At 43.6% G+C, this 15,534-nt stretch overlaps 1 protein-coding gene across 1 annotated transcript; it reads left to right on the top strand.

The window, feature by feature from the left end:
* Window positions 1-13,486: 13,486 nt before the first annotated feature.
* Window positions 13,487-14,605, top strand: LOC147722592 (general transcription factor II-I repeat domain-containing protein 2A-like). The gene has a single exon (XM_086967331.1). It carries the CDS (start codon window positions 13,487-13,489, stop codon window positions 14,603-14,605), a length of 1,119 nt encoding a protein of 372 aa, XP_086823457.1.
* The last annotated feature ends 929 nt before the right edge of the window (window positions 14,606-15,534 follow it).

Below are 15,534 nucleotides of genomic sequence, written 5' to 3'. Positions count from 1 at the left end.
TGATTACTATGTATTTTGGGGTGGGCTGGAAAACACATGCATCGTTATATGTTTAGTATGGCTTAGTATTAAGTAATGATGGACATTATACCTGGAGTGGGTGTTGTGAATGTATCCAGGACCCTAATTAAAATATTCCCGATTTATGCCCTTATGTGGTTATATCAAATCATATCCTTATAAAGGCATAAGAATCATATCCATATTAAGTCATAGCCAATGCAGTCCAAATACGGCAAGGCTACTCCCATAGACTCCTAGAAAGCACAACACGTTCTTAAACAAACCAAGCCTCCAGCAGCCCGGGAATTCCCCCTGCTTCTGTATTGCTTTGTCCTAGAACTCCTGGAGTCCTGAAAGAACTGCGAGAACTCGGCACCTTTCAGGTATAAATATACCAACATCTGCCTTAAGCAACACACGGTGGTTTGGAGCAGATCGGCTATCTACTTGCCCGACGCCCTGCTGATGCGAGTGCCGAAGGTAGCTGACCCTGCCTGCTGACGCACTGAGAGAGACGCTGTCTTTTCTCCAGCCGAGAAAATCCAGCTCCAGTGTTTCCTTGACACCCTCGCGGGTTGCTGGGAGATCGAGTCCTAAGAGAGAGATACAAGACCTCCTTCATTCTATACCCAAGGTACGGAGCTGATTAGACCCTTAGAGAATTCTTGATTCAGATTCTTGGCAAAAAACTGTAACTCATCTACTCCTTCCCACGTACTAGGCTTAGGTTAGGTACACCGGGGTAGGCGTATCTTAGAAACACCAGTTGAGTACGTTTAGTCATTATTTTATCATTGTATGTATTTTATCCATTTTAAGTATGTTATGGCTTAGAAACCATATAAATGCTTTTACAGTATTATTTCATGATACTCCTTTTACTGTACGCACTTTACTTTATGATAAGTATTGCAATTGTGGCAATTAATTTCTCTTGCATGAGAAAGAAGACTGCTCAATAAATAACCCTTTTATTGAAAACGCCCGTCTCCCTATTTATCTGCATTTCTGGTGAAACGAAGCATACAAGAATTAACTGAGTAAAATAGCTATCTATTGTTTCCGCGACTCTGGAGATTTTCCTTATTTCAGGGGGAACAAAGTTGTCATGTTATATGGTTGTCAGAAGCTAATCCCTTTTTGTTTATTCAGGAAAGTTAACACCTTCTTGTTTACTCGAGAAAGTTTCTAGTGACCTCTGAGCTAGCTGGCACACATAATTAAGTCTAACATATTCAATAGAGACCTAGTCGACCTAAGCCCTACGTCTAAACTATTGTTTATGTTATTCCAATGTGCAGAGCCTATTGGGAATATAGAAACTACACTACAGAAGCCTCGGCCATACTCCTGAACCGACTTCAACGCATTCAGAATGCCTATGTACACCTGATCTTCAGCATCCCTCGCCGCAGCCACATCACACCTCACCTGAGAGACCTGCACTGGCTCCCCGTCAGCAAGAGGATAACCTTCAAGCTCTTCACACATGCACACAAGGCACTCCACAACACTGGACCAGCGTACCTCAACAGACGACTCAGCTTCTACACCCCCACCTGCCAGCTTTGCCTCGCTGACCCCGCCCTCGCCACAGTCCCCCACATCCAAAGAGCAACCTCTGGTGGCAGATCGTTTTCCCACCTCGCTACCAAGACCTGGAACACCCTCCCCATCCCCCTACGGCAGACCCAAGACCTGCTGACCTTCAGAAGACTCCTCAAGACCTGGCTTTTCGGGCAGTTGCAGCATCCCCCCCTCCCTCCCCCCAGGGCCTTGAGAACCTCATGGGTAAGTAGTGCGCTTTACAAGTGTTTTAATTGATTGATTGATTGATTGATTAAAGAATATCCAAACCTACACAAATCAGTGTTATGCTCATTTTGATGAATTGGGCACAGGGGTAAAAATGTTTCTCTCCAGTTCTAAAATTGAGATTTGTAAGCACATTATTACACATGCATAACATTGCAACATCCATTATGGTCTAAGACTACAAATTTGATTTCACAAAACACACTCTGCAGGGTTATCCTTGAGTTGTTTGCCTGCACCCTACCGTTTTCTGAACCCCTTCAGATTTTGAGATTCTAGGATTCTGTACCCATTACCTATACTAGCCAATGCTAAAGTGCTTGTGCTTTCTCCCTTAAAGATGTTGAAATTAGCTTACATCCAATTGGCACATTTACTTTACTTGTAAGTCCCTAGTAAAATGGTCCTACATGTACCCAGTGCCTGTAAATTAAGTTATACTAGTAGTCCTGCAGCACTCATTAAACCACCCACTTAAGTAGCCCTTTAAACATGTTTCAGGCCTGCCATTGCAGCCTGTGTGTGCAGTTTTAAGCTGCGATTTCGACCTGGCAAAATTAACCTTTTACCAGGCCTAAACTTTCCTTTTTAATACATGTCAGCCCTAGGATAGTCCTAAATACCTTACAGGTGCAGTGAATTTAAAAAGTGGGACATGTACTTCTAACTTTTACATGTTCTGGTAGTGAAAAGCCCTAACATTCCGTTTTCAATACTGCAAGGCCTGCCTCGATGATAGGATAACAGTGGGTTATCTTATTACACTTATTATGTAGTTAACTATTGAGATCAGGTAGGAAAGTCGTGTTTAGCCTATAAAGGACTGCAATTTAAAGTGCTCTTTAATGGCTAAGTTGGAATTGTGGTCAGTTCTGAAAATGCCACTTTTAGAAAGTTGGCATTTCCTGTCCTAACAATGTGATGATAGCAGCCTGTAGCCTGGGTCATATAGCTCAGTTTAGCTGACTATTGGACTTTTTTTTATTACTCTCAGACAGTGAGACAGAGCGGGAATAGGTATTGGCAGCATGGACCATCTTTGACTTGATAGGGGGCGGAGCAGCACCTGTCAAACTTGCACATTAAAAAGGCTCTCCCTCAGCACACTCACAAAGGGCTTCACGCTTGTCTTTTGTGCCCTCAGACAAGATGCGGCCTGGGAAGTAGGCAGGAAATTCCAGACTCCTTTTTAAGGGGAGATCTAGAGATGCATCTCCCACTTCAAATTTGGCACCCGGAATAAATAGTAGGCCCTCATAACCAACTTTTCAGTACACCTCGGGACATGTAAAAGGCTTAGAAGGACTGCTATGCTGCTGTGCTGCAAGAAGGACTGCTACTCTGCTGCCCTGTTACTGTGCTCTTCTGCTACTTTAGTGAGAAGGACTGGACCTGCACCTTTCACCCAGAGCCACCTGAGTGCCAATGTTAATGTATTGTTTAGTTGATAAAACCCATAACAATGTTATTTGAAACATATTTTTATTGCCATTTGTGTTATGTTTACATACAATTACAGGATTTGTACAGTGTAGGCAGTACTTTACATGCTCATTTTAAGCAAACTTCAATTCTGTGTTTTGTAGTGTATTTTTCTCCAGGTATTCACCACTTGCAATTAATGAGCTTATGATTTGATGGGCACTACTGTGTTGCGAGGTCTTGGTGGAGTGTGTTGTATAACATCTGATGATTAAGGGTGCGTGATTCGTCTGCTATATTCAGTACTCATATAGCTAAATAGCCAAGTTATGTTTTAACAGGATTAGCGTAACTCTAGAACTGAAGAAAAGAATTAAAATAATAATGAACTCCGAGTCATGAGGCTCAACTTTGCAGGTGAGCGTATTATGGTATAAATGCCTGGTGTGTTTGGGTCGAGGTGGACTACTTCAGGGAGAGAGTGGGAGATACAGATTTGTGTTTAGTGTTGGGCTCACATTACATCTAGGTCATTTGCGCCTACATCTTGTATGTGATTATCTCGGGTGGGCTGCTATTCTGTTTGCTAATATATTTTAAGTTGTATTTGCAAGCGCTGTTGCCTCTTCATCTCCCTCTTCATCACTGCTCGTCTGTCCCGGGTGTCCCAGGTATGCATTAGTTCTCTCCATTGGTCTTCTATGGGGATGTTGCCTCAGGCCCCTCCCTTCTTCTCTGGACAACGCCTGGCCCTCAGCAGCAGCCCAGGTAGTGACGTCCCTTCTCCAGGTTTCTACCCATGGCCCTGAACTAGCCTTCCATGACTTAGCTATCCATCTCTTAGCCAGGTCCATGGCCAAATATATGAATTTATTCCCTACTTTCCGCTTAGGTGGGAGTGGGAACAGGCCCAACAAGCACAAGTCTATGGAATTATCTACTCCTCTCCCCAAGGTGCATCCGACCTGCGCCTGTCACTGTCCTCCAAAATGAACTTATTACTTCGCAGTCCCAGACCATGTGTATAAAGTTTGCACCTGGGAGGGTACACCTCGGGAAATTACGTACCACCCCTCCATGAATAGTCTGAAGTCTGTATGGGGTCATATGGGTCATATGTACAAAGTCAAACTGGGTGTATTTCAGTCTAGTATTGCAGGACACTGACTTAGGTGAGGCCAGCACTTTTCCCAAGTCTAGGTCAGTAAATTCCCTGTTTAAGGCCTCTTTCCACATGGCCCTGACCCCGGCCAAGGGTGTCAGAGTGGCCTCTGGCAGCTCCACGTAGAACCATTTTACTAGGTGCCCAGCTGTACCCAAGGTGAGCAATGTGCGTAGGAGAGTGTACATCGCCGGCGCATCATGACCATGTGAGTCTGAGTCTTCTGTTCCCTTTATCGATTTCTGGTTCTCCATCATTTTGTTCCTGGGGCCTTCCTCCCCTCGGTGCCAGCCTCCTCACCCTGTACGCTTCAAGCCAATCCCATGCTGCTTGTGGATCTTCGCAGTAGTGAGTATGATATGGAACATCAGGGAGTACTGCAGCCCCTCGCTGTGCAGGGCCTTCTTCACGGCCAGATACGAGGTCCTCCTTCTTTGGACCTCCAAAATGTATTTGGGGTGTTGTTTAGTTCTTATAAATCTAGATAAGATCTATGCATTTAGACAACATAGATTGTGGGATTGGTGTCCAGACTGATTCCAGACACCCTCACCGGGTATGTTTGCCTGTATACCAGCTAGCTCACAGTGCCACTATATAAACTCCTCTTACCAGGGAGAGAATACTTCCTGGAAACTATCGAGCATGACAACACTGTCCTATCAGGGTTCATGAAAACAGTACAGTATTTTTCGCTCAGTCACTCGTGCTCACTTTGTCTCAGAAAGATACACAGAAGCGCCTTGAGACCCTCCGGGTGAGTAGCGCGCTATAAAAATTTCCTGATTGATTGATTGATTGATAGAATGAATGGTGGGGACGCTTTCAACAAGCATTTATTGTACCAGCCTCATTCAACTGTAAAAGAGGTGTGCTGAAACAACCATAAGACAGAAACAGATATTAATGATTCTAAGCACCAATAGAGTAAATGGATGGTAGATTTCTACTATATGTACCCTGAGGGGTTCTACCCTGCTGTGTGATGTCACCGAGGATGACAGAAGGGATGACCCTTGTACATAGTTATTAAGCAGAAGATGGTAATCCTGCTGTGTTTCTGATTATCCTCATGCATAATAAATTAGGCTAGTTTTCAGGGAAAACCAAACGACATTTATGCAGCACCTTAACTAGGCAAAAGGTCAATACCAAAAACAGCTATGTAGTGCAATGGCTGGGTAATGTAGGTGAAACGTTAGGTGACTACCTAGGCCTATATTGGGGTACATTACAAAACATAACACCCACTTCTCATCTGACCGGATGATATTCTAAAAGCGAATGTTCAGCTAATTAATTGAATTAATTGTAAAACATTGTTGAAAAACGTTCAGGTAAAACAAATGTCTAAAAAGTATATTACAAGTGCCTAAAAAACTCTATAGATCCATTATATATGTTAAAAGACCTTTAAAATATGTTCATATATATAGTTGGAGCAAATGAGAGCGTCAAAAATCCATGGTGCTCAGTAATATCATAGAACGTTTTTTTTTATTCCAATTTTGGTTGTTTTGGAAAAAGGCTGAATTCTTCCCAGCACACGGAGAGCCAAATGTTTATGTGTACTTTGTGGGAGACGCAACATCACTGATGCTTGCCTTTGCAGTCGACAGTCCCTGTAACACCTCACAAATCAGGTCAATCAAGCAATGAGGATCTTCTTCAGTTCCCACAGCCGATGCTGAGGAAGCATTTGAAAAATCCAAAGCCTCTGTGCCTGTAATAGAGCCGGTATCTAATCCAACAGGAGCTGAAGCATCCTGTGGTGGCTCTAAGAATGCTCACATCAACATGGGAATACGCTGGGGACACTGCAGTACGTGTAACGTTAGCGGGTCTAGTAATACATCCACCTCCCGTGGTGCAACCGATGGAAATGCTAGACAGAAGTCCAACACGCATTCTTGCCCGCAGAACAAGCAGCGGAGGACAGGCAAAACACAGTCAATCCAGACTGGTCGGAATCATAGAAACCAAGATGCGCCTAGCTCACAAAGTCGAGTTGTACCCAAATGGAGTACCATGCGATCACGGTAATGTCACTCCAAGAGTATTTTTTCCATCTCCTTGGTGACTGGGGCATTCATTGTGTAGCAGAAAAAATAAAATCATAATTCCGACTACCAGTAGCAGGATAAGCAAAGTCTTCCAAAAATCTTCCAAATACAGAGTGTATAAAAGCTGGAATCACTCCGAAGACTGTCTGAAAGGTGCTTAACATTTCAAAACCTATGGTCTTAAAAAGGTGTACTATATCCTTCGTATCAGACATGTTAAAGATACACTGTACCATTTCTCAAAAAAGGAATGGGAAGTTAGTTTGTACCTGTGCCTGTATATCAGCAGAGGACCTTGCAACCTGAAGATCAGAAGTCTCTTGGGCTGAGGTTAAGGGTACATCTTTCTGTAAAAACCTGGTTTTCATTCAGGTCAGAGTATCAAACCATATAAAGGAAACATTCAAGGAAGGCCATAATGGCGCCTTCCTGACTGTGTGGGTCGGTGGAAACAATACTTGCACAGAACAGGTAACCCTGAAATTTACAGTGACAAGATATGCAATGCCTGGGAGCATCACACAACAACCTTGATCATTCAGCATTAAGTAACTCCCATTTAAGAGCAGCCTGAACACTGAATTATTCACAGCAGCTGGGGAACCTTGCAAATGACAGAATAAGTTAGCTACTGAACCATTACAGGTCCAGTGAAGCATAATATCCTGCCAAATTAGAGATCAACTCAAAGAATTCTTACCGCTGAGAAACACTTTAGTGTCCTCATTCCTGCATCTAAATCTATATGGTAATTCCCGGGATTCATGGATGAATTCCCTACCCATCGCTTCATACCTGCCTACCTGGTGTTGTTCTAGGCAATATTGAAACTGGAAAGTTGTTACTGGAAATGTTATATGGCCATGATTTAACCATCCTGTGGACAGTAACTCTGCCATTGTGAAAGATAAATGGTCTAATTTTTCAATGCGTGGCATTGCATATTTCGCATCCCTTTTTGCCATTGTTGTCTGGTTTTCAGTCAGATTATATGCAGAGAATGGAGACATGATGTTGATATATATTCCCAGGGCACATAACCAGAGCACAGTGATTGTAGCATTCAACTTAATGACACAATAGAACGTAACTGTGATAGTCCATGTTGTAAAATGGACAGATCCTGTTCTATTATATCTATAGCAGAAGATACAATGTTGCCCAGTGAATAAATCATGGATGTTAGTGTGGTTATGCCATTGTCAACCACAGCCAAAGCCTTTTCTAAGTTAATTCTGACAATTTCACGTAATCTCTCCACAGCTTCCTGTTGAGAGGTTTTCCAAATTTTATTATAAACAGCGTATAGGAAGCATTTCTGATGTGGCTTTTGGGGACCTAGAAAAAAATCCCTAAGAATCATGTTATCTGAGAGTAAGGATAAGTGTTGTTTCACCTGTGACAGTGTTGAGGTTCTTAGCCAATCTAGGCATAACTTCCCAACACTGTATGTTGTCACCACCATGTTCTTGTTGTACATAGCGTAATTCAGGTCCATGGATACTAGACCCTTTGGTGATTCCCCTGAATCTTGACTGACAGCTAATTGTGTTGATAGGCCACAATAGCCATCCCTTCCAATTGGGTATGTCGAATTGTATGAAACGCTATGCATGATGTCATCTAGTATACCCTCACTGTTTTCTGTATAATTTTGCCATCCCTCTACATGTGAAGGTGAGGGAATACGAGGTGTGTTCAAGTCCTTAATCTTGGCTAACCCAAGACAGGAAGTCTGTTGCACAGTGTTGTTCAGGAAAATAATCTGTTGTGGTATGAGGCATGCTCTAAATAGTGCCTCGGTCCCCTGAACCTGCCATTCCTTGGTACCCCAGACTGAATTTGCATCTATAGTGTCTTTCCATAAGTTGAAACTAGGGGTGGGCGCAATCTGCATAGTCGGGTTACGCAAAGCTCCGCAAAACGGTAAAAAATCTTGGAGAGCACGCAGAGTTCCGCCCGTTAGTGATGCTTTTTTCCAGTTCGCAAACTTTGTTTTCGTGCTCGGGGAGGGGGGGGTGGGCAGGGGAGGAGAACTAGCGAACATGCATTTTGAAAGCACGAACAAGCAAAACAGTCCGCGAAAATGCAGATTGTGGATTTTTTGGCAATTACGCGTTCTTCCTCTGAACGCAAAACTACCCAAATTCGCCAAATTCCACAAGCGGAATGTAATTTACCGCCCAGGCCTAGTCGAAACGCTGTTCAGACAACTGGACAATAAAGGATGCAGAGTATATCTGTTTCGTGTTAATCAGCATACTTTTTTTTGCATTTTTTGTAGATGTAGGTGGAAGCTTATATTAATATGAGCATCAACCCAGAAAAAGTAGCAAACTTGTGGGCAAACGTTTGTGAACGATCTTTCAGTAGTGTTGGACAACGTCCCCATTGGTGGTATGCGAAAACATTACGTGGTACACTTGTTTTATGCAAGAATCAATGACCATAATGTTGGTACCAGTACATTGATTTTTTTATATCAACAAGAGAGGTAGGGCTCGAGTCAACACTCCTGTGCCCCCTAGGTTTATTGAAAACAACAAAGGAGTGCTTTTGTGTAACTAAAAACCCAAATACCAAAGAATAATGAAAAATCAAGTGACAGTTTATTCCCGGACCCCTACCTTGGTCAGGTAGCTCTGTGTTTTAGCATGTCTGCTCCTAATAGTCAGGAGGCGTCCACCCTGTGGACAGGGATGACTATGTCCAACAAGGCTAGGCAAGCAGCCTTTTGTTTAGAAGGACCCTCACTCACCACTAGTTGGTGACATGCTTCATCATTGGGTCCCTTCTGGGGTGACCGAATGCCGCCCCAGCGTGCTACAACGCCTGAGTTACAGCGGAGCGGGTTTGGTGGTGAGTGTACTAGTGATTCAACTCAAATGTGTGTGCAAAATAAGTGAGTGCAAAGTTAAAAAATACAGGGTTAGAGCCCAAACAAAATATTTAATGCAGGCCAACCCGTATTTAAGTTAAAAACCTGAAGGTCGGACAACCAATGGTACTATATTAGGAGACCTGTGTCCTTAATTACAACAACTGGTCAACATGTTTCTGCTGTCAAAAAAGTGGGATCGCGCAGCATTCGTTAGGACCACACCTAAATGGCGCTCCGGGGGTATGCACGCGCTAAGGTGCACCCTTCCGTGAGGTACTTTATGTGAAAAATATAAAAAGTTAAATAGTGAAAAAGAAATTACTCACGGTTATTAACCGTGGCGGCGCACTGTGGACTACAGTCGCCTAGAGGTACGAATCGTTAGAAACTCGTAGACTTCCTGGGTTAGGACAGCTTTGGGCAATATTCACGCCGCGTCCTTTTAACGCCAGCGACTCCCCGCCCAGCACCTACATTTAGGGACCTCCATCTGCCCGAAAGGAACCCAATGATGAAGCATGTCACCAACTAGTGGTGACTGAGGGTCCTTCTAAACAAAAGGCTGCTTGCCTAGCCTTGTTGGACATAATCATCCCTGTCCACAGGGTGGACGCCTCCTGACTATTAGGAGCAGACATGCTAAAACACAGAACTACCTGACCAAGTTAGGGGTCCGGGAATAAACTGTCACTTTATTTTTCATTATTCACCAGTACATTGAGTCAAAATCAGATGAGTCATCGAACATTAAATTTTTCGGAAATGCTGCAGACAGTTAAAATCAGACAACACATTATTACCAGTTTCAAAATCACAATCGTCAGAGTATGTACTGGAGGTGATGATATAATTTAAAGACATTTTGAATACTTCTAGTATTTTTAAAAGTTCAGTGGGAACAAATGCATCATATGAAACTCTATCCCAAGCGATTCCGTCAGGAACGGGAATTGCAGTAATGTTCACATAGGACAGGCTTTTTGTTCACAATGAGATGACGTATGAGGTTTCAATACCAAGTTCACATGTGATACTGCGGAGTGTTCTGGGAGTATCCATTTACGAGCAAGAAAAAGACAGTCAGTAAACCTCGCAAGAATAATGGGAACAGTATTACAGTTATTATCCAGAGTTGTAGCTATGGTGAGATTAGGTATGTCTTTTTTTTTTTTTATCTAAAAATCATGAAGTTGTTGTTTGTGGAAAACCGGAGCTGGCAGTGACTCAGGTTCACTTTAATCCAGAGAAAAAGTGTTGAAATCGATGAAGTAGCCAGATGCAGTTTGATTTTTCTTTGGTAGCTCAGTATGGTTTGTGAACTGGCAGATGTCTCCTGTAGAGGCATATTGATGTAGATGTTGGTTGGTAGGCTGAATTGATATCCCTGCTTCATTTGAGTTCTGATGTTCAATTTATATAAGAACAAGTTCCATTTCATTAGTGGTAATTCCATTACTAAGTATAGAAGACTCTTCGAATGTTACAAGTCTTTCTTTCTGAACTTCCTGTATGGTAGTGAGAGGACAGCAGAAGCTACGCAGCAGCCCACGAGGGTTGCTATTCAGGATCGGTCACATAGTGTGGGTTTATCAGATTAATGGAGACAAATCTCTTTTCTTTCTTGCCGGAAAGAGGCGGAAGTACTGTTCTTGTTCCTTTGACAGCCAGGACAGGTATGGGTGTTCTGTATGATGGCCCAAACTCTTTCTTGTCCAGAATCTTTTCTCTGACCAGATCCTGACCTTTCGGATCCAGGCAGGTCTTGCCGTGACTGATTTGACTTCCCCAGTAGCTGTGCCTTTTACTTGGATGTTGCTTTGTAGTGCCCGGAATTTATTTAGTTTCTGTAAAACAGAGAAATGTTTATTGTTTTCAAATGGTTTTTCATCCCCCAAAGTGCTGCCTCAATCGAGACCAGGTCCCCACATTCTCGTCCCAAACAGGACTTCGTAAGGGGTGATACCTCCTAGGGAACTTCTTGGCATTTTATTAAGTGCCCCCTGGACCCCATATAGGTGATTGACCCAACTCCCACCGAAACCTAATAATCTTGATATTTAAGATTGCTTTAAGTTCCATTTTGTCCTCACCACTACTGAATTTCCCTCAATATGGTACGGAAAGGAGTGCCAAAATGCAACACTCAAACTTCCCATGGCTTCCTTGTAAGACCGAGAGCTAAATGCTGGGTCACGTTCAGAATGTAATGTGCCAATTGCATATGTCACTATGAAGACTCGCAAATCCTTTAAACCGGTTTGAGCGTCAGCCGAGCGCTGGGGCCCAGCCCACAGGAATCTAGAGCATGAATCCACTGCCACCACAATGTACTTGTTAACCCCATCAGATTGTAAGGGGCTTCAGTGCTCCAAATAGATACAAGCGAGAGGTCTGTCTCCATATTAATAATGGTGTTTGTGCCGGACGTGCTACGGCAGGAACCTTTATCTGGTGACAGATGTTGCACTTAAGAAAAAATGCTTTTGTCTGTTTTGTTAATCCTGGCAACAGATTGGATTGTTTCAGAATAGAAACCGTCACTCTAATCCAGGGGTCCCCAAACTACGCCCCCCGGGCCAAATCCGGCCCTTCTAATGAAATCGAGTGGCCCTCCTGGTGCGTCCAGATCCACAGGGTTATTGAATTATTCCTACGGCCTACGGCCTACGCTCTGTACCTGATTGCCCCGGACACATGCGCAGATCGAAGCCTGCCTGTGACTTGACTGGACGTCGTACGCGTGCGTCTTGCGTCACGCGTATCTGTGCGTGGAGGGTGCGCGGGAAGAGTCCGGTGTCCGGGACAGGCGCGGAGACCGGGAGTGGCGGGGGAGCCTTGTGAGCCTGTGAGTGGGACCGTGGATGGAGCGGGCAGCAGTGGGTCCACGGAATGAGAGATCCATGGAGACTTTGTTTTATTATTGTGCGTTTTTTATATAGCGCGGACTTTCCCCGAAGCAAAGGTGTCAGAGCGCTTCACAATGGGCAATGCATATGTTCAACTTCTGTTTGGTGGACTTGTGTAGATTAGCTGGGGGGGGTCCATGGAGACTTTGTTTTATTATTGTGCGTTTTTTAAATAGCGCGGACTTTACCCGACGCAAAGGTGTCAGAGCGCTTCACCATGGGCAATGCATATGTTCAAAAAGTTTACTAATAATTTTTCTGATGCTTTCTAAAGCACCAATACATTGCCTACGGCCATTTTGTTGGCCTATATTGAGTTTAACTGAGTATTGCCCCAACCAGACTTTTTCAAGGCAGTTGAAATCCTCACAGGGAAATGCTCACAAAGCGCTCCTAGCTTTCAAGAAATGTATTCATCAATTACCGGTCTTTCAAAATCACCTTGAATTGAGGAAACAGAATGCTGGGTACAAAGTACAAGTAGAGTTATAATACTGCAATAAATGGAGGACACAAGAACAAACGTTACTTAGGAAATAGTGGCATTTGTGCATGTATCGAAAGCAAACAAGAGGTAGCAAATAGTCAGTGTGTTACAAGAGAAAAGTGACGTATGCATGCTACAAAAGAGTACCAAACACAGAAGGATAATACTGCAATAAATGTAGTATTGTGAGATAGTGTTTTTAAAATAAAATCACTGTATTTCCCTGCATTTACATACTATGTTTACCACAATTGGGGGATGACGGAGAGGGGAAGGTGTTGTCAGATACCATGGATGTGTATTCTGAATATACTAGCTTGGACAAAAGGCTATCTTTTTTGCTCGAGTTGATTTTTTAGAAATGCGGTCATGGAGTTGTCTGCCTGTGGTGAATTGTATCCATGCCAGACAGGTGTGAGGCGATAGTGTGGAGAGGTCTTTCCATTTAAATTAGAAAGAGTGAGTTTGTGATCACTTGACACAAGTCTATCCCAAGGAAGCCCACGGAAAATAATTATTTGCAGGAGAAATGGCTATTGAAATTTCTCGAGCCAGGATGAATTTGTGAAAAAATAATACCTTCAATTTTACCTTGCCAGCACACACGTGTAGTCACAAAATGTTGAACATTTTGGAAGATGTCCTTTGCCTGCTTCTACGCAAGTAATAACTGTGTGCCCATTGTAATCAGGTCTCCCTTATTTCCCCTACCAGCCCGAGAAGAACGGAAGAAAGACAGACAACAAAATGTCAAAACTGTTGGGGAAACGGAAAATAGATTCAGTTTTTAAACAGCAGTGGACAGATTACTATTTTTTTGTCCAGTGCAAGGAAAAGGCAGTTTGTTTAATCTGCAAAGAGATTGTGGCGGTGTTTAAAGAATTTAATATCCGCCGACATTATGAAACCCGCCATGGAGGGCAGTATGCTAGCTTGCTGGGCCAAGTGAGGAGAGACAAGGTGGCTAAGCTACAAAAAGGATTTGCCGCCCAGCAGAATACAATGCTACGCCAAACACAGGCGTACCTGTCATCCGTTTGGGCCAGCTTCAAGGTAGCTAAACTGATTGCAAGCTGTGGAAAGTCATTCAGTGCTGGTGAGTTTATTAAGAATTGCTTGAACGCTGTCGCGGAGGAGGCGTGTCCGGACAAGAAAGATGCCCTGAACGCAGTGAGTCTGTCCGCATCTACAGTTACCAGGCAAATTGAAGAAATGGGTCATAAGGCACATGTCCAGCTGAAAGAAAAAGCTAAAGATTTTGAGTTTTTTGCATTGGCAATGGATGAGAGCAATTACGTGCAGGACACAGCACAACTGCTGATTTCTATTCGGGGAGTTAGTTCAACTTTTGAAGTGTCCGAGGAGCTGGCAGCTCTACAAAGTCTCACGGGTACTACGACAGGAGAGGATATTTTTGGTAAAGTACGCCAAACGATGGAAGAGTTGGTTTTGGACTGGGATAAGCTGGCTAGCATCACAACGGACGGTGCTCCGAGTATGGTTGGTGCATCGCGGGGGCTAGTGGGGCGCATAAAAAGAGAAATGGAGGAACGAGGTCTCACCCCCCCCACTACAAGTCCACTGCCTGATTCACCAGCAAGCACAGTGCAGCAAAGTTCTGAAGTGGGAATCTGTCATGAAGGTGGTTGTGTCATAAACTTTATCGGAGCAAACGGACTAAAACACACGCAGTTCCAAGCTTTTCTATCGAAGCTGGAGTCTGCCCATGGAGACGTGCTTTACCACGCAGAAGTCAGATGGTTAAGCCGGGGTAGAGTTTTGAAGAGCTTCTACGAGCTGCTACCCGAAATCAACACCTTTCTCCTGACAAAGGGAAAAACTGTCCCAGAGCTGACCGACATATAATGGAAATGGGACCTTGCCTTTTTAACAGATGTCACAGAAATGTTAAGCGGCCTCAATTTACAGCTCCAAGGCAAGGGAAAATTAATCAGTGACATGTATTCCCACATCAAAGCATTTGAGGTTAAAATGGCGCTGCTTGTTGGACAAGTGCAAAAACAAGACTTCACCCATCTCCCTTCTACTCAGAACCTCTCAGCTGAGGAGCCAGCGGTCCCGTTTCCAACCAAGAAGTGCAAGGACGCACTGGAAATGCTGAGAGCTGAGTTCAGTATGCGGTTCCGTGAGCTTCATGCCCATGTTAAAGAAATTCTCATATTCCAGAACCCTTTTACTGCCGACATTAATGACACCCTGCCTTCTCTTCAATTTAAACTGGCTGAGTTGCAGACCTGTGATGTGCTGAAAGTCGCATTCAATCCCAACTGTCTCATAGAGTACTATGCTTCCCTCCCAAACGAGACCTACCCCAACATCAGAAAACACGCTATGAAGATGTCCACAGTTTTTGGGAGCCCATACATCTGTGAGCAAACTTTTTCACGCATGAAGCTGATAAAAAATCCGACAAGATCAAGACTCTCAGATGAACACCTGCATCAGTCTCTGAGACTAGCTGTAACTGGACTGGAACCTGACACCAATCTCCTCACCAGTCAGAAGCAAGCCCACAGCTCACACTGATATGGTAAGCCTGCTGATTTCAGTAACTATGAATATGAAAAAATGTCAGTATAGTAATGCTCTTTTATAGGCAACATGTTTCTTGAACAGTGATGTCACATACAAAATGAGACTGCAGCATGTCATCTGCTGATGGGCTGCTTGTGTTTTTTTATCTGCCATTCCTGAAGGGCCTGCATGCTTCCAGGACCACCCTAAGGTCAGCCTGTTTATTACAATTATTCTGTATTAATGTTATTTCACTGTTT

This window comes from Lissotriton vulgaris, chromosome 4_1 (genome assembly GCF_964263255.1).
Source record: "Lissotriton vulgaris chromosome 4_1, aLisVul1.2, whole genome shotgun sequence".
In the NCBI taxonomy this organism is placed as follows: domain Eukaryota; kingdom Metazoa; phylum Chordata; class Amphibia; order Caudata; family Salamandridae; genus Lissotriton; species Lissotriton vulgaris.
Note: the sequence above shows the minus strand (reverse complement) of the source record. Positions and strands in the feature narration are given on the sequence as shown.

Coding starts and splice junctions, on each gene's coding strand:
- LOC147722592 (XM_086967331.1), top strand. CDS start 13,487: ATGTCAAAACTGTTGGGGAAACGGAAAATAGATTCAGTTTTTAAACAG.